This window comes from Rousettus aegyptiacus, unplaced genomic scaffold (genome assembly GCF_014176215.1).
Source record: "Rousettus aegyptiacus isolate mRouAeg1 unplaced genomic scaffold, mRouAeg1.p scaffold_m13_p_15, whole genome shotgun sequence".
NCBI classification, from domain to species: domain Eukaryota; kingdom Metazoa; phylum Chordata; class Mammalia; order Chiroptera; family Pteropodidae; genus Rousettus; species Rousettus aegyptiacus.
The window spans coordinates 51,415,458-51,434,820 of NW_023416290.1; the positions used below are offsets into that span (position 1 = coordinate 51,415,458).

General features: G+C 38.6%; 2 protein-coding genes across 5 annotated transcripts in view; one reads left to right on the plus strand and one right to left on the minus strand.

The window, feature by feature from the left end:
* Nucleotides 1-147: 147 nt before the first annotated feature.
* On the plus strand, nt 148-14,894 carry SQLE (squalene epoxidase). The gene is made up of 12 exons (XM_016166427.2): nt 148-797; nt 885-1,332; nt 4,253-4,505; nt 5,472-5,652; nt 6,730-6,826; nt 7,812-7,925; nt 8,004-8,175; nt 9,988-10,083; nt 11,246-11,388; nt 11,788-11,884; nt 13,519-13,606; nt 14,377-14,894. Exons 2-12 carry the CDS (start codon nt 1,048-1,050, stop codon nt 14,573-14,575), a joined length of 1,725 nt encoding a protein of 574 aa, XP_016021913.2. The 5' UTR covers nt 148-797; nt 885-1,047; the 3' UTR covers nt 14,576-14,894.
* Nucleotides 14,895-15,245: 351 nt separating this feature from the next.
* Nucleotides 15,246-19,363, minus strand: part of WASHC5 (WASH complex subunit 5) — a 53,635-nt gene continuing 49,517 nt past the window's right edge. For 3 of the 4 annotated variants that reach the window (XM_016166422.2, XM_016166423.2, XM_036233021.1), the window contains 2 exons: nt 18,224-18,369; nt 15,246-17,176 (listed from right to left, as the gene is read on the minus strand). In XM_016166422.2, the coding sequence (XP_016021908.1) occupies nt 17,169-17,176; nt 18,224-18,369 (154 nt within the window). In that variant the 3' untranslated portion in view covers nt 15,246-17,168. The remainder of the gene's footprint in view (nt 17,177-18,223; nt 18,370-19,363) is intronic. The other variant, XM_016166425.2, reaches the window with a different exon arrangement.

The following is a 19,363-nucleotide window of genomic DNA, read 5'->3' on the forward strand; positions in this document are numbered from 1 at the left end:
ATTGGTCAAAGGTGGCATAGCGCCATCTCGGCCTACCGCGTGTGCGCGTCTTCATTGGCTGGTGGCGGGTGTGGGCGGGCCTAAGCGTAGGACGTGCGGGGCGGGGCGGGCTCGCTCTCGGTAGCCACGCCCCCTGCTGTCTAGCGTGGGCCGAGAGCTCCCGGCTCTGAGGCGCGTGCTGCCCGGAGACTGGTGAAGGGCGCGCGGCAGTTACTCTGGTTACTACGGAAACGCCGTGCAGGCGATGCTGCCCGAAACGCCGTAGGGAGCCGCCGCCACCGCCCTCTGGGGGAGCTCACTGGAGACCTCCGTCCACCGCGGGGAAAAGAGGTCGCGGACCGGAAGGTTCGGAGCTGGCAAAACGGGATCCGCTGCCAAGGAGAACGTCTCGAGGTGGGGGATTTGCTTCCCTGTCTTTGCGCCGCAGCCTTGAAACCAAGTCCCTCTTTGGGGGGAGAAGGTAGCCCGGCAATTTCCCCCTGGACCGTGGTCTGCGTACCTGGCGGTCCCTCGGGGAGAGGATTTTGACTCCGCGCTTGCCCCAGAAGCCCTATCGGAAGAGGAGAGGCGGCATTAGTCGCAGAACCGAGATAGTTCTTTGATTCCCTAACCCCCACCCACCTCATTCTCCTCCGAGGACACCTGATGCTGGTGAGAGAGAACAGTTTTACAGCACGACGAGCCAACATCAGAATTAAAAACATCACCCGTGACAGCGCCCAGGAAAACCCCATCTAAAAAAAAAAGTGAAAGAAATGGATTGCCCGAAAGAGGAGAGAGTCTAACTGTTGGAACAGGTGATTTTTAAATACTGCTTTTTACGTCTTTTACAACCTCCACCCTTTCAGATACTTTTATACTAACTTTTTTTATGATTTTCTAAGTCTGATTTGAATTGCGATCCTGTGCCGGTGTTTACGGGACGTTGGGCCGGTTCTCCGTGTCTCTTTTGGGAACACATTTTGGGGAGAACCTTCGATCACCAAAACCCTACAAGGAGAACAAGATCTCAGCATCAACCGGTGCTACCAAAGGAGGCCTTGAACCATGTGGACTTTTCTTGGCATTGCCACTTTCACCTATTTTTATAAGAAATGCGGCGACTTCGTCACCTTGGCCAACAAAGAGCTCTTGTGCTTGCTGGTCTTTCTTTCGCTGGGCCTGGTGCTCTCCTACCGCTATCGCTACCGAAGCGGGGCCCTCCCGGGACGCCAGCAGAGTGGATCCCACTTCGCGGTCTTCTCGGATATTCTGTCAGCTTTGCCTTTCATTGGCTTCTTCTGGGCCAAATCCCCCACGGGAACAGAAAATAAGGAGCAGCTCTCTCGGAGGGTAGGTTGAATTCAAAGTGGGCAAATGATGAATGTCTTATTTTAAAATTAGGATTGGGGTCATTCAAATGTAAATCTCCTTTCAAGGACAAAAGGCAGCAGCTTAGGTACTCTGGTGTATGGATTCTCATTTAGTTGGGGTTTTTAAAAGCTTTTGACTGTTCTTGACACTCTTAAGAATGATTTGAAAACATTAGCCTTCGCTGAGCCACAGCTAAATTAACTTGATTTGATTATGAATAGTGATTTGATTCTGAAAGGTGAAATGAAATGTTGGAATTTCATTTTGAAGAAGGACTGTCACTTTCTGTGATGGGGAAAAAAAAAAAAATGTCATTTGGATCCCAAGTACAAAGAATGGTATGTGTACCTGGGATGAAGACACCTGCTGCTGCTAAGTCCCCTGTCTGGAAGTATCAGCTGGCTGGGGAAGGAAACTGACCGAGCAGTTTGCAAAACTGGCTGCGTAAAAATGCTCAGCATTTTAAAACCAGGGGCAAAACGCCCTCCTCTACCCACATTAGTGGAGCCTGGAGTAAATCAGTGCAGCAATGTCCTGGTCAGGTGAATAATCTGAGTACACGTCTACAGTGCATTCATCTACCCAAAGGCTGGGTCTTCAAATACATGTGAAGCTATTATGATCCTTGCAAAAACAGCAGAGGACAGTGGTATGAGATGGGGGAGGAGAGGCTATGGAGGCTGGAACATTAAAGGGCCTTTTGGCCATGGGTATTTAGACTTTTTCCTAAGTGTACTGGAGGGTTTTAAGCATAGGAGTAACAATATTCGCTTTTTACTTAAAAAAAAAAAAAGAAATTCCAATTGCTGTTCGGTGCATGGATTGTAGGGGGACAGGAAGGGAAGCAAGGCTATAAGGGAAGGGACTCCAGCTGTAGACCAAGTGAGGGTCGATGGTGACTCGGAGTTAGGGTGAGTGGCCTTCAAAGCAATGTACTCTTTCAGGGTTCCGGGTCAACGTCATTTTACTCTGTCCGAAGTACAGATTAGCAAGGTTTACAGAAGGGACTTGGTAGAAGTTTTGCTCCACCACATTTGGATGTGAGGCCTTTGGCCAATTGCTTGGTTTCTTTAAGAATCAGTTATCCCTTCTGTTTCGGTGGAGATGGCAGCAGCCTTGCTGGTAGTTAGAGAATTAAATGATTGAATGTTTGCAAAATGCCTGACCCCTAACTGTGTAATAAATAATAGCTGTTAGTGTTAGTCTTAAGGTAGGCTCTGTCAGGAGCCTTTTGAGTAGTGCTGCCTGAGTTCAGTGTTATGGTGGGTGTGGGCTGGAGGAATGGGAATGAGGGATAGGCAAATTCATTCTGTTTGCAGTCTTCACTTGTTATCTGAGATAATTTTCTTCAGGGTCCCTGAGCACTGACCAGTCCATCGTGCCACATGGACAGATCTTGGGGAGCATTGGGTTAGCAACAGTCAATATTGGTTCCACTTTGTGAAGGCCTCAGGCTTTCTGCCCATTTCTTAGAAAGTAGAAAGTTGTTAGACTGTATGGGGTACTGTTTCCCATTAGTGCTTTATGTCCTGGCCAGGCTCTGGAAGACTTGACTTCCTAGATTTCCCTTTCCAGGATGGTGTGTATGTGTTTCACAGGGAAAACTTCAGAATGCAAACTAATAAAAAATAGCTAAGATGACCAAAGCTTATGTTGTTCTCAGAATAATAATTTAAATACAGTCAGTTATTCTGGCTATTAAGAAATACTGTACCGATAGGAAGAAAGACTGTTGACTTTCTCCTCTTGGTGAAGGACGAAAAGGTGATTTCTTTAAGAGAATTATAAAAAATGGAAAGGACAAGTCTATTACAGAAATAAAGGAAGGCTGGGTAAGTATAAGAATCCTTTGTAAAGGATTTTAGGATTTAGCCCCCCCCCCTTTTTTTTTTCTTGAGATCTCTTATTTAAAACCCCTTCAAAATGGTATTTAGTCTTCTCTTAATCATTAGGGTCAGAGAACTCAAGGAAGATGGTTCTTTGCACTTCTGTATCTGAAATATATTCATATTTGTGAATATATGCCCCCCCATGCTAATTATGGCAGTGAATTGCTCATTCCAAAAAACCCAAAATAGTTATTTTCAATGGGCATAAATCTCTCAAAACAGGACTTTTTCATCTTATGATTAAAGTTAAAATTTTTATTGTAAGCCCAATGAATTAGTGATAGGCTTAGTGTTTGTCCTTATTCAGAGGACCAACTAGACATCATTGGCCAGGCTCTCATAGAGTATCAGATTGGGGAAAAGGAAGGTAAATTATAAATGTTTTTATATATTAAGGACTAAAATTATGAACAGGTCAAGTCCCAAGGAACAGAATGAGTTATTTTGTTCTTTTGCAATTTTGCTGAGTTAAATAATTCTCAACTAGTAGATGAGTAGCCAGAATCTGATGATCTTTTTGTCATGTAAAAGTGATTTTAGATTTAGATTTTCCAGATGATCCACATGGAGAAAATAAAGATGCTGAATAGTTTGCAACTTGAAGTCGGAAGTTGTATGTGATTTGCATCTAGTAGATGTTCAGTAGATATTTGAAGAATTGAGTAACTAACGATAGAATTTTCCCTATAGTAAGTCTTTGAAGCCCCTTATACACCCTTTTTATCTTTGGCCTGGTGTGGATTTCGAAATATGTTTGTATCACATTTTCTAAATACCATACTTGGAAAAGGAATATACATTTCATTTTATTGAGATTTTATTATACATTTTTATTAGCATTTTGATATCATTGGTTTTTATAATTTAGATTTAAAAACAGTGGTTTATTTCGTTCGATAATGTTTAGGGTGTAGCTTTTGCCCAAGATGCCAAAGTCCAGTGTGTCTTTAGCAGTAGTATGATTTAAGGATAACAAATGTGGATTCATAATTCCCTTTTTTTTTAAATAGTGCGAAAAAGGAACCAATATTTCAGAAACCACCTTAACAGAAGCAGCTGCCTCTACATCAATATCTTCTCAGAACGATCCAGAAGTTATCATTGTGGGATCTGGTGTACTTGGCTCTGCTTTGGCAGCAGTGCTCGCCAGAGATGGAAGAAAGGTGATGGTAATTGAGAGAGATTTAAAAGAGCCTGACAGGATACTTGGAGAATTTCTGCAGCCAGGTGGTTTTAATACCCTTAAAGACCTTGGTCTTGAAGGTAGGTTCATATTGAGTTTTAGGAGTTATGTGGTATGAACAAGTACTGTTCACTTTAAGACTGTCCTGTCACTGGTATAAAGGTATTCCATTTCTATTTTAAAAAGGCACCTTAAGTGTAATTAAAAAGCATAACTGGAAATGAATTTAGTTCGATCTTAACATAGGCATGTACTAAAAGTTTTTCTTTCATCAGAAATGAAATTATTTTAATGTACTTAATACATTATATTTTAATGTATTGAAACATAGTCTGGGATAACACACCTGCTAAAGTCAACTTTTTCACTTAATGTAAACATATTTCTACTACTGTTAACCATTTTTTCATTATAATTGTAAGCGTATGCAAAGCATTTTCTCAATTAATACTTTATAATATACTTTACCTTTCTAACTCAGATTAACACTTAGGTTATTTTCAGTGTTTCTTTATTAGAGATAACATTAGAGTGAATCTATTCTTGTGTATAACTTTAAAATTTATTAAAACTTAAAAATCATATCTTTAGGGTGAGTTTCTTAGTTGAATTTCCAAGACTAAGATTATTAGATCAAAGGATGCTAACTTATTTGTGGTTCTTGGTAATTATTGCTTCAGTTACTTTCGAAAATGTTATTAGTTTATAGCCTGACAAATAATATATACATTTATCAGTTTTATTCAATCTCACCAGCAGTTTTGATAGATTTGGAATCTTATTGTTTTAATTTTATTTTGTTGACTCTTTTTTAAATCCACTTTTGAACATTTTCCTTTATTTGTTAAGTGTTTCTATATGGTTTAATGTGAATCATCCATATACTTCCTGTCCATTATTATTGGGGTCTTAATATTTTTCTCCACATGGTATCATAGTGTTTGGAAGACAGAGACTCTTTCATGCCTCCACGTCCTCTTGGTGCCTAGTGTAACTCTGGGCATCTCAACTAAATTAATTTGTTTTTGGACTGAATTGTTTTGCAGATGCAGTGGAAGGTATTGATGCCCAGGTTTCACATGGCTACTTGATTCATGATCAGGAAAGCAAATCAAATATTCATATTCCTTACCCTCTATCAGAAAACAATCAAGTACAGACTGGGAGGGTTTTCCATCATGGAAAATTCATCATGAATCTCCGGAAAGCAGCCATGGCAGAGCCCAAGTAAGACTACGGCTTCAAATATATGATGTTAAAGAATGAACATATTTAAACTTGGCCTTTGTACAAATACCATTTTATAAATTTTCATAAGTGTTTGGGTATGAGCTAGACCATAGGTCTTGTACTAAAATAAACCCGAAGTTAGAAGTGTTAGATCTTTTCAGTACCTTTGTTGAAAACATTATATAGAATATTTTTATTGGAATGACAAGGAACTATTGAGAATTTTTTTTGACTAAATAAATTGTGTGACTTTTTATGTGGCTAGAATTTAGAAGACATAGTTGTTATAACTAGGGTGTAAGTCCCATGTGTGCCCATTTGGGAGATGGGGTTTGTGGCTAAGATACTGCCTTTTAAAAGTCAGGACAGAGGCTGTCAAGGAGAAATTCCTGTTCCATTCTTACGAAGGACCTAGTCTAACAGGACTGGCTTCTCTTAAGTATTAACTTTTATTTGCCTCTAGTCTTTAAATACTATAATTGAGGAAGTTTTAAATATGAGAACCCTTATGTCATTGGCATAGGCTTAAGTGTTGACAAAGCAAATGAAGAAGGGGACTTATCCTTAGGACTGAAAGGATTTCCTATCTATGGACGTAGAATAATGTTTAGTGTAGAAAAATGGAAAAATACCCCAAAATATAAAGAAGATTCTAAAAATTACCCATTATCCTTCTGACTAGAAGTAATTACTCTGAATAATTGGCAGATAAACTTTAATTCTGTTTTCCCATCTAAGTGTGAATTGGCGTGGGTATGTAAAGTTTTTCTGCCATGTGTTTTTTTAATGAATTAAGATAAAAATCCGTTAATTTAAAAATACTTTTTAAATCATTACATTAGTAACATATATTCAATTTTAAGAAATTATAAAATAAAAACCACACATAATTCTAAAACTTGTAGTGTTTTTGCTTTTTGTCATTCCAGACCCTTTTCTGTACATGTGCGTGCACCCCCATGCGTGTTCTGTTTATGTGGGTAAACTGGAGATATAAGATAAGGAACTTATGATTCCTTATCTAAATTGCTCAAGTGTGCTATACTGTAGAATTTATTTCTGTTTCTCTTTTAGTGCAAAGTTCATTGAGGGCATTGTGCTTCAGTTACTAGAAGAAGGTGATGCTGTGGTTGGAGTTCAGTACAGGGACAGAGAAACGGGAAATGTCAAGGTGAGACGTGGCAAACGTTAGCTTTTCCTAAGAGATTTTCCCCTTTCTTTTTCTCCTACTCCTTTAAAAAAGTAGGCTTACCAAATTATTATCCAGCAAATGGACTGAGTTTTTTCTAAGCTCTATGCAACAGGATAGATTTCCGATTGGAACACTGCTCTTCAGAGCGCTTTGGAATGCTATAGTTTTAACTTTGTAAACAAACACCACTGCTCTAACAGTATTAAAAACTGAAATAAAAAATATGAACTCGTGGAGAAGCAGAGGGGAATTAGAAGGCGAAAAAAGGAAGGATTCAACATAAAGAGTTGATTAGGATAAAATAAAGAACTATTTAAATCAGAAAGGCAAAAGTAAGAGACTCTCTGGGAAAACAGCAGAATACAATAGTTCCCAGTAGCTGGTTGCTCATGTGGTCTAGTCAAAGAGAAAGAGTCAAAGGCGAATCTGTTGGTTCATCTGGGCTGTTCTATAGGGTCACCACCTCCTAGAAATTGTTCTCAAATGAGGACGAGTGCAAGGCAATGTAACTATGTACATCCATCCATGTGCATAAAGTTCTTCTAAGCCCTAACCACTAATCTAAAGCACTTTGTGAAGTTAGCCCTAGAATTAAAGCATCTGGTGAGTCCTTTGAATTCGTGATGAGATTCAGTATTCTGTGAGCCATGCTTGCTTTGTAGTTGTTTTCCCTGTTTTGTTTTTGTTTTTGTTTTTTATCAAAGTGTAGCTTAATCTCAGGTGATTTGGGTGGCTGAGCCTGGAAGGAAGGTCATCTCAGGGACTCAGAGGATGTGCTCCGAAGACTGGTCATGTGTAAACTTAAGCCCACATAACAGCTTTTTCAATAGCATTATCTTCAAATACTCTCTTTAATGTTGTTATCTGCCGATATATTTAATCCACTCACGCACATTGTAAAAGGGTGGTCCTTTTACCGTGTATTTCTACCCATGTAGCTGAGTATTCTTTATCTTCGTTGTAGGAACTCCGTGCTCCATTGACTGTTGTTGCGGACGGACTTTTTTCCAAGTTCAGGAAAAATCTCACCTCCAGTAAAGTTTCTGTTTCATCTCATTTTGTTGGCTTTGTTATGAAGGTACTATAGGATTAATTGTTGAAAAATGAAAAGCAACTTGAAATTTGAAAATTACTAAAATATTTTATTTTTTTCTAGGATGTACCACAGTTTAAAGCGAATCATGCTGAAATTATTGTAGCTGATTCAGGTACGCTTCTCGTCTACAACATTTCATCTAATGAAACTCGAGTACTTACTGCCATTCGAGGAGAATTGCCAAGGAATTTAAAAGAATACCTGGTTGAAAAAATTCACCCACAATTACCTGGTAAGTAATAGGATTTCACTCCCATTGTAATCTACAGTTTGAAAGCAAAGCTCGCTTAAAAGTTCTCTATCTCTAGTTCTCACTGACGCTGTGTCTAAAATAGGCCAGAGATAAGACTGGCAGGTGAAAAATGCATCCAGTAATCAGATACACTAGAGCTGGACTATTTATTTAAACTAGCACATAGAAAAATCTCCAAATTAAAAAAAAGTTTCAGTATATTTTTTCATATCAATAATTAAAGCAGTTTTCAGAATAATTATTGACAAAATTTTAATATTTTTAAAAGTGTGGATAGCAATCTAAGGTCTGAATTCTTGAAATAGTTCTTATACTGAATTACTTTTATGCTTGGTTTTGTGGTAATGATAGCTACCATTAATTGAATGTTTACCATATAAAAGGTGTTTTACAAACGTAATTTCATTTAATCTATACAACCACCCTGTGACATAGGCATTATCATTATCCATCCCCATTTTACGGATGAGGGAACCATGATTCAAAGTGGCAGGGCCAGGGCTGAACCCAGGCCCGTCTGGCTCATACCTTCCTGTTCTCAGCGCGTGAGAGCTGTAAGGAGTGTGCGAGATCATTTTAGTTTTGAGTTGAAACACAGAAAGTCTTAGTGAGATTTCAGCCATCTTTGTAAAAACATAAACTTTATGTTTTTTTTTCTTTTTTGAATGAGAAGATCTAAATAAGAAAGAAATGTAAAAATTATTAAGACTAGGTAAAATGGAAACCTTGCTTGCCAATTATAGTAATGGAAAACTATGCTTGGTATAAGTACATTTTGTTTATTGTTTTTTTCAGGTTATTTCTTTGAAAGTGAAAGTACTTCATTTGCCAACAGAATATTAACAAATAAAGTGAAATGAAGTTCTACATGGACCAACTTATATTTTTAATGACATTTTCAACATTTTAGTATATTTTCAAGCAGTTAAACCATTTTTGAAGCTTTCAAATGGAAAAATGAATTGTGTTTAGGAAAAGGATAGTCAATTACCTGACTTTTTTTTTTTTTTTTTTTTTTAGCATTTTTTCTTTTACCGTAGATTGTTTTTTCCAATCCAGAGGTTAATCAGGACAGACTACTCTGATATATTGGGGGGGAAATGATTTCTAGATTTATATTAATATGAGGTTATTGAAATTCTGCCACTTGCAGGAATAGAATGGTTTCAACATAGGCATTATGCTCCAGATCTGTATCTCCACATTACACTGGGAACTTTATGAAAAGAAGGTTAATTTTCTATGCAAGTAGAAGCACAAAACTTTAAGACTGGAAAGTACCTAGGGATGAGCTAATTCAACCATTTCATTTTATAGATGAGGAAACGGAGGCTCAGATAGGTAGAGTTCTCTACATCTTATCCTTTTTCTAGTGTACATACCTTCCTGCTATTTGTGAATTGGTAGTAGATGTCATCTGATATTAACAGAATATGGTGGTGACAATAAATTGTTAAATGTGATAGCTGTCATTTAACATTTGGAAGAGAGGTGGTTGGTTTTCTCCCTCTCATGTGATCTGAATTTGCTTCACTCTTCATCTAGTTTTTCATTCATTCAGATGTATGTCTATTTACATTGGTTTTCTCTTAGATTCCTTCCTTAGCATGGATAACTAGGCGCTTAATAAATAATTTTGTCAATAAATAGTTTTTGATTTATCGCAAGGGATATGTATAACAACCATAACAGATGGGTAGTAGGTATTTGCTTATACTTGATAAGAAAATATGATCATTGGAAATTGAAATGTAATAAACCATTTCTTGGGTGGGGTGGGATTTATTACAGATCACTTGAAAGAACCATTCCTAGAAGCCACTCAGAATTCTCGTTTGCGGTCCATGCCTGCAAGCTTCCTTCCTTCTTCACCAGTAAACAAACGAGGTATTATTTTATTGGACTTATTGTGTGAGGGGTATTCCAAATATTCAAATTCAATATTCCAAATGACCTATACACAACTAAATTTATATTGCTGGATTAATGCATTACTAATACCGACATTAGTTTTACAATATCTTTAGTTATTAATAATGAGCATATATAAGTCACTGTGCTAGTCGTTGGGGATATAACAGTTAAATGTCGTCCTTGATCTAGAGAAGGCAATTTTTTAGTGAGGGATATAAACAGATAATTTTGGAACACCTTTGATAAATGCTGTAATAAAAACCCACTCGGGGTATTACAGATTCACTATGAAGTGGGTGTACGAGGCAGGGAGGGGAGCTTGTGACCTGGAACGAGAATGGAGAAGATAGTGCTCAGGAAATAAAGCTGGAGTTGGGGCATGGAGAATGAGCGGGGGTTCATTATGTGGACAGTGAGACAGGGGCGTCTAAACAGACTGAATGACACCTGCAGTGACCTTGGAAGGCAGAGAAATGGTGACACTTTGAACTCAAGCAGTTTCCTATGGCTAGAGTATAAGATAAGCATAAGAGTGATAGAAAGGTAAGAGATTTATTTAACGTTTAGTTTTAATCCTATAGACAATGAAATTCATTGAAAAGGTTTTTTTATAATAGCTCTACAGCGATAACTCACAAATCATACAGTTCACCCATTTAAAGTATACAACTCATTAGTTTTTAGTATACTCAGGTATACGCAACCATCACTACAATCAAGTTTAAAAATTTTTTTATCACCTTAAAAAGAAACCTGTACCCATTAGCAGCCACTCATTTTCTCCCAACCCCCAGCCCCAGGCAACCAGTAATCTACTTTTTATCTATAGATTTACCTCTTCTGAACATTTCTTATAAGTGGATTCATGCAATATGTGAACCTTTGTAATTGGGTCCTTTGCGGTTCATCCATGTTGTAGCATGTATCAGGCCTTTATTCGCCTCGTTTGCTATTACAGCCAAATCATATTCCACGTGTGAATATATTACATTTCGATTATCCACTCATCAGTTGATAGACATTTGAGTTGTTCCAGCTTTTGGTTATTATAAACAATGCTTCTGTGTACAAGTTTTTGTGTGGACATCTGTCTTCTTTTTCCTCGGGTAGCGTAATCTGAGTTCTCTCTTTATAGGTGTTCTTCTTCTGGGAGATGCATATAACATGAGGCATCCTCTTACTGGAGGAGGAATGAGTGTTGCTTTTAATGATATAAAAATATGGAGAAAATTGCTAAAGTCTATCCCAGATCTTTATGATGATGCAGCTATTTTGCAGGTGAGGTATTAAATTATTTTTTGATAAAAATGTCTCAAAATAGATTTCTTTGTGGGGCCTACGAGGACTGGGGCTTTGATGGAGAGGTCTGTACTTAAGAGCCTGACTCCTGACAATGGTTTTTAGGCTGTCTTACTCAGGCTTAAAGAACCTGACTTGTAACCTGTCAGTCATAGGATTTCTAAATTTCTGAATTTGAAAATTATGTAACACTGGATTGCATGGACCACTTTGCTTATAGTGATTTTAAATGTAGCATCAGGGTCACACAACTCATTGCTTGGGAGATTTTTTTTTTTTTTGTAAATGATAAGCATAAGGCATAACTGCTTGTACATGGACTATACACATCAGTTGGTGCTTTTTTTTCTCATCATATAGTTTTTTTTCTTTTTTTAGGCCAAAAAATCATTCTATTGGACAAGAAAAAGGTCTTATAGCTTTGTTGTGAATATCCTTGCTCAGGCTCTTTATGAATTATTTTCAGCAACAGATGGTAAGTATAGATATTTTTAATAAATATCGAATTGCAAATTTTTAGCACGGGAACCAGAACTTCATTACAAAAAAGTTAGTGATTAGGCTGGAAATAGAAATGTTTCCTGAGTTTGCTGACTCTTAAGTTGGTGGTCCTTTTTAACTCCATCCTTGAGCAAAATTTTTAGCTTCTAATCATTGTATATCTGTGTTAGGCAAGGCTGTTTTCTTCCCTTAGAAGTGACCTTAAACTCAGTGTCTCAATAATGTATCGTTATTTTTAATTCCCGTGGTCTAAATCAGATCATGCATGTTTCCAAATGTGTAAGATTGCGATGACCTTTCTGGTCAGGTGTTAAAAGGCAGTATGGTTGTTCATCTTCTTCCTGAACAAGTGTCATTTTCTTTTCCTAGTAGCATTTTATAAAATGAATATGACCTTCAGATCACGTTCACATTTTGTCCCCTGGTAAAGTCTGTGCTCACTGGAAATATTCCCATGCTTTAGCTTCTGTGTCTGCATTCGGTGCAGAGAGGTGGGGGTCAGTCTGCACACTAAGGAAAGCATGACTTAGCAGCAGCAGCGTTAGACAGGGAGGGGAGGTGACTGTGTCGCCCCCCAGCTGCAGCTGTGTACAAGTCCATTCATGGTAGGTTAATGAAACTAGATCTTTAGGTTTTTAAGAATAGTCATGACTCACATCCCATTATGCCAGATATTTACAAAAAAAAAACTATTTCTATGACCTGGCTGAGGCCCTAGCGATCTGTGGTTTGGTGATTTGATGACAAAGGATGATACAGTACAAACTGCCTTCTATAGCCTCTGTATAACTATCGTTTTCACTAAGAGAAAAAACAACTCATGAATTGTGATTTGCCAAAATTTTTTTTTGTGTGTGAATTGGCAAGGAAGTTAAAATGGCTGGTTGGGCAAGTAAGAAAAAGAACTAAGTTTTGAGTTTTCTAAGCTCCTTTTAGTTCTTGAGTTTCTTAAATTATTAATTGGCATTTGCCAACCAAACAACAAAAAAAGTTTCAAAAGATAGGAGGGTGAAGGAGCTGTATTGGAGTACAGATTTACCTCTCGCATCGTTTTTTATCTGTTATAAAAGAAAAATCTAGGCCTATCTGAAAAGAACATTAATTCTAAACTATTAAAATAGATTATTGGTTGATTATACTATGTTGTGAGATGTTAAAGAATAATTTTGAGAAGGGTAAAAAAATCTATGCATTATTTTTTACTGTTCACAGCTGTACTTTTTACTTGATAATTTACTGCTCAAAGATATGGGTTGGGCATCTAGACAGGGAATTTGGTTTCCAGAATTGTGATTTTATAACAAAAAGAGTTTATAAACTATTTGACATCACTTAATGAATTTACAACGTAATCAAGGAAATTGTTTAAATAACTCTAGCTTCTGGGACCTACATTTTTGGGGTAGTGATTTACTAACAGAAAAAAGCTTATTCATACTTATATTACTTCCGTAATGTTGATTGTGGGATTTAAAAGAAATCTTGGAAATTCCAGGGCTAAATTTTTAAAAAATTATCAGTAAAGGGTTTTTTTTTTTCATATATATCATTAGCACCCTAACGTAAGTGTACAAATATTTTGAGAATAACCTTAAAATTTTATCTTAGATTCTTTACGGCAACTAAGAAAAGCCTGTATGCTGTATTTAAAAGTTGGCGGAGTGTGTCTTCAGGGTCCTGTCGGGCTGCTTTCTGTGTAAGTTGTTTTGACAATGCAAAGGAAACAGATTGTACAGATGTTTTTTAGAATTGTTCAGTTTATGAATTACTGCCAATCTTTCTTCCTTATGTATTTTGTCATTTTATTATCCATTAGTGTCCAAATAGGAAGGAAACCCAGAGAAATGGAAAAAGGGAACATTTAGTCCTTTGTTTTCCTTCTGGGAAATGGTGTTGACTAGAAGTTGGTCGTAGGTGAGGCTAAAACCCTTAATTAAAATAGAAGCTAACTTTTTTGCCTATGGGTTTATCCACATGATCTGATCTTTAGGGGCCATGGATGGTTGAGAAATTTGTATTTAAAAATGAATGTGATCAGAAGTGCAGGGATTCAGGAAACTCAGTAATAATTTTGATGTTATAAACGTTAAGTCTTCTCATCCATCTGAATGTCAGTACTGTACTGTTTGGTAAAACCTAGACTCCAATAGACCAGGCCATTCGGGGACTTTGTACTGGGTCTCAAGATCAGTGAAAGAAAACAGCTCAAAACCTACGACTGGTGTAAACTACACTAAGAGGAGTTAGCTGCTTCTCTGGCAAGGGGTATATTCTAAGTAGTTGCTTGTAAAAATATTTTCTAGAAATTTGTTCTGACATCAAATTTAGCATGTAGACACAAGCTTATGAAATCCTCTAAAACGGAGAATGTGTTTCGCTTTATAGATGATACATGATTAAACTTTATATAGTAAATTTGAATTTCTGGGCCTTACCCATTCGTTTCTTTGTTTTTTTCTATCGCAGACTGTCTCCTAAACCTGCGTCTTTAATTAGACACTTTTTTACCATTGCATTGTACGCCATGTATCTTTGCTTTGAATCGGAACCTTGGATTACGAAACCCCGAGCCATTGTCAGAAGTGGTGCTGCATTGTACAAAGCATGTTCTGTGATATTTCCCCTAATTTACTCAGAAATAAAGTACTGTGTTCATTCAACTTAAAGGGGAACCACTTGCGAATGAATATTTGGAAGTCGCCAAGTCTTAAACACTGTTGGAAGAGGATTTACACAGCATAGTACTGTACCTGTCCTAAAGTGGAAACTCTTGGACCAAGATTGGGAATAATTTGTTTTTGAAGTAATTTGTATGTAAACATGTAAATATATACTTTTAACTTGTGATTTAAAATGAAGAGTCAAATAAGATAGACTATTTAAAAGAAATGATTGTTACCATAAAATAGTGCTAATACTGAGAACAGTTTTTCTTTTGAAGTTGATATTCGGGATTATTGTGGGACACACAAATAAAATGACGACCGAACCCTCACGTCTTCCTGCTTCTTGCCGTGGACTTCTTCACACAGCTTCGTGACAGCGGGGCGTGGAGTGCGGGGACGCCTGTCTGTCAAATGACTCTGCAGCTGGGAAAGTCGCCTTAATGTCTCTGGACCTAATTTTCCTCATCTATCCAGTGAGGTGTTTTGATAAAGTTCTTTTCTGAGTTCTTTGAAAATATCACTTTCTTACAGGAAGCAATCAAGGGCTGGCAAGTTCCACTGTGTAACATTAACAAGCCAGTCTAGGATTATTTCAAGAGACAGCGTGAATGAATAAGTTAAGCATTTGTAATACCTGGCATAATGCCTTAAAATCAATTAGATCTTACTGAGTTTACAGTTTATTTGAAGAAATTACAGACATTCAGAAGGGACTCATGAGACTTCAGTAAATCCCCAAATATCACTAACCTGCTACCCCTGAAATCAGAACAGTAAAATATAACCTGAACTATTAACGACTTCAGAGTCTGATTAAGGTTAAATGACTTGTAAAGCTTTTATAATAAAAAATTTCTCCTTTTAAACTTTCGAAAGTTCTTTTAGTTGGGAAATTTTTCACAGGCTGAACCACTAGTCCAATCAGTGGCATATATCTATCACTTCGCCTTGTTTTAAAGCGCAAGGTCTGGTGGACAATTTCATTCTCTTGGTCATGAGATACCCTTTCATTTATCCCCAAGTTCTATTTTCTGTTTAAAAACTCACTTTCTTAGATCTGGCCTGTTTAGCAGCCGAATTTCTTTGGGAGACCATTTTCACAGAGAACTCGTTGCATGTAGTTACTGTCAATTACAAATGGAAAACAACACATTATGAGATGTAGAGGTTGGATGGCTACTGGGCTACTAGCTGCTTCCCATGCACCAGCCTCCCAGTGGGTGACATTTAAAGCTCCTTACTTGCCAGGCAACGACTGGCCTAAAAATCTGCCTCCCAGGTGAGGCTGTGACGCTCTTGCTCCCCTCTGCTGACTAGATGCCTTTTAAAACTTTTCCTACTATGGTGGTGAAAAATACAAAACCTGTAAGGTCACTTTTTTCTGTCAGTATTTTAGAATTCGAGGCATTCTGACAAAAGAGATAACTGGTCATAAAATCAGGAAATAAAGGAGCTTAAGAAATCATGGGGCGCTGGTTTCACTGAGGATGTCAGTAGGCTGACAAAGTTTAGCTGGTGGCAGAACCAGGACTCAACAGGACTCAGATTTTGCCTCCTGATAACAAATCAACGCTTCTTTCCCTGCAATTTGCTAAATGACTGTCAAGCACATTTCATTTTTTTTTTTTTAACTTGTTTTTCTCCTCTCCAGAGGAAGACTAAGTGAGCTATAAAGTCAGGGTCAGGTCTAAAACATCTTTATTGATCTTTTCCAGCTGCCACAATAGGATGACAGTGCCCTTTTTGGGGTAATTTTTATGCAGAAGTGACAGGATTTGGGGAGGGGGAGTTAAAAGCTAATGGTTAAGCTGTTACCAAAAAAAAAAAAAAAGAGTGGGAGGTAGCGGTGGAGGAGAGGCTTATGGTCAGCATTATGGTGTGGGGACTTGGGACAAGGGCAGGCGTGGGATGCTGAGGAAGGACGAAAAAGGTGGCCAGCGCAGCTGAAGAGAGGGAGCCCCACAGAAAGGATGCTGGGGACCCCTGAGACTGGAGGAGGATGGTGAACCTCAGACACCAAGAAACGTCCGTGGTCTGTGCTACTAGTCTGGCTATCAGCACGTGCCTGTCGGTCTGCAGTGGGTGTGTCCACAGAACCTGCCAGATTCATCTCTCACCTTCCAGACGACGTTTTTTTTTTTTTTTGCAGTGAATACATGATTTTCGAACCATAAGCAGAAGTATAACTTTGGGTACTGGCAATTACTATTCTACTGAAAATCTGGAGTTACACAAATAGTTCTTTAGAACACAAAACTAAATGGATTTATACTTAACAATTATATTCAGCATTTATAAGAAGCGGTACAAAATGTGTTCTGCTTCTACATGATAAAACTAAAATATATAATGCCATGATTTAAACATTAATTCTCTGACCTAGTTCCATGAGAGATGCATCTGACTCAAAACGCCTGATGTTTCCCACAACAAAAGGAAAACATGCAGTTACGTGAGTGGTTGCGTTTCATCTCTCGATTCATTTCAGTGATGGCGGGAAGACTTAAGGACAATACTTTCGTTGAAAGAAGTAGAAAAAAACGTTACAGGATGGTTCTGAATTCATCAAAAATGAAATTAGGCACGTGCGCTTCAGCAACCTGAAAAAAATCAAAGGAGTAAAATTATTCATACTGTTGTCATTCAGAACAAGTCCAAGATTTTCCATATGAAAACTAAGGAAAGGAAGATAAATCCTTCAGGGCAAGGTGAATCACTGGGAAGCGCTGGAGTCAAGGGGCGGCCGGCCCCTCCTTGAGACCACCGCCTCTGTTCCAGGCCCTCTGTTCCTGGCATTCTAGAATCACCCTGGTGTCTAATTCCTTTCAACGGCTAATGTCTGAGGGGTGCTGCCCAGGGGCCCTCCCCCCACCCCACCTCCAAATGTGAGCTCCTTGGCTCTTAAAGGCACTTTAATCTGCCAGGAAGTACTAAGAGGTAATGGCTTGGCAAAAACATCATCTGGCAAGTGACCAAGAGCAGGAGGAGGAGAAAGGCCCAACAAGGCTCCCATTTTTAGCTGTTCTTAGGGGAGGCCCTAAGGGTAGTGGAATGTGGTGGTAGGTACTCTCCAGGTGCTGGAAACTGGTATTTTTTAAGAGCAGTGTTTAACGTTTTTCTGATTATAAAGGTATCATCAGTGTTTATTGAAAATCTCTTTTTAAATCTCGAGCTCTCCACTTTTGAGCTAAAACTTCTCACAGTAGAATTACTAGTAAGAAAGGAAAAGGAAAGAATTTCTTAAAAGATAAAAAATAGTCTGTCATTTTTGGAAACAGCTGTCAAATATAACTTTAGCAGTGGCATAAACTTAACCAGCTTATGGTGCAGGGGACAGAACCACTCACACTTGCCTATTTCTCTACCCTGGCCCCTTAAGGAACTCTCCTGTCTTTAACTCCTGAACTGGGTGAGTGGCTGACAGGGGAAGGTATGGTAGAGAGTGAGAGGAGTAAGTCGTACTAAACTGTCTTCTTGCAAAGCCCTTCATGGTGGAGCAAGGGGGACATCTTAGAACTGTGGGCAGAGCGAGGGGAGAGGCATCCACTGTGAATGAGCCACTGGACCTCACCCCTAATGAGTCCGCGGCCACTATTAATATCAGTCTTTTTATGAAAAGGGCAGTAACATCGTTCCTTATCACCTACCCTCCTGGGCAGCTTTGTGTACCGAACGTAATCCTCCAGGAACAGAAGGGCGCCCACGACGTCCGCAGGCATTTCGGGGATCTTCTGGCTGCCACAGAGAACAGTGTGCACCAGTGAGTGTCCTCCACGTAGTGAACACCGAAAGACTCAACAAACAGAGGACAAAATGAAGTCAAAGAATAAACGAATCTCTTGATTCGCAGCAAGTCATCATCCTGCTCACATATCTTCAGAACGTAGCCTAGAGAATAAAATCTAAACCTCTGTGGTTTACACGGACCTTCCAACATAGCCCCTGCTGTCTGTCTAGACCAATTTCTCTCTGTACCCACCGTTGGCACTTCATTCTTCAAAGACTGGCAGGTTCCCAAACAAACCACATGTTCCCGCGCCCTCCAGTCTCCGTGGCTACATTTGCTCTGCATGCATATTTGAAAGTAAACTTCTAGACATCTTTCCAGTCCCGGCTTGGGCGCTTCCTCCTACATGAAGTCCTTCCTGACACCTATGAGCAGACAGCTTTTTCTTATGCTCTCAGTATACTTAGTATCTTCCTCCAAGCCTCTTAAATTTTTAGTCATTTTGATGCTGGTCTCCTGAGGGCCTGGGTCATGTCATCATTGTTCTGTCTCTGGCACCCTGGATTGCACCTGGACCATTACTATATATTTGAAGGTACCAAATAAATAATGGCATCTTATAATTTTCCATATGGATCCGACTCATGTTTTCATTCATACTACTATACTGCCAACCACTCTCTAGAGTTGAGAATGCAGGAAAGTACACGATAGTCTTCTTACAGAGCTTGCATTCTTTCTTGTTTTTATCGAAAGGAGTTTTGAGGGGTTAAAGCTATTTCCAATTTATGTACAGATTGGCATTTTATAATTAAGAACGAATTTTATGGAACTGGATTACCGATGTATTTCTCTGAAGACTTTTTCCTTTTGAAAAGGTTTAAGGGTAATGGTACCCGGAAAAGTTCTCACTGCTCTCAACCTTTCGGTGTCTGGCCAGGGCTTTATTTACATTTGCTCTGCTTGGGGCAAGGGAAGGGAAGGCATCTACGTGCATTTTGGGTTCCCACCGTCACTTTACTTTGCCCAATCAGAAACCCCGAGCTGCAGCTCGACTCCC

Bases quoted from the DNA above. Each gene is read 5' to 3' on its own strand.
- SQLE (XM_016166427.2), top strand. From the start codon at position 1,048: ATGTGGACTTTTCTTGGCATTGCCACTTTCACCTATTTTTATAAGAAA. The intron at 4,506-5,471 runs GTAGGTTCATAT...ATTGTTTTGCAG, and splicing joins TAAAGACCTTGGTCTTGAAG to ATGCAGTGGAAGGTATTGAT. The intron at 6,827-7,811 runs GTGAGACGTGGC...TCTTCGTTGTAG, and splicing joins GAGAAACGGGAAATGTCAAG to GAACTCCGTGCTCCATTGAC.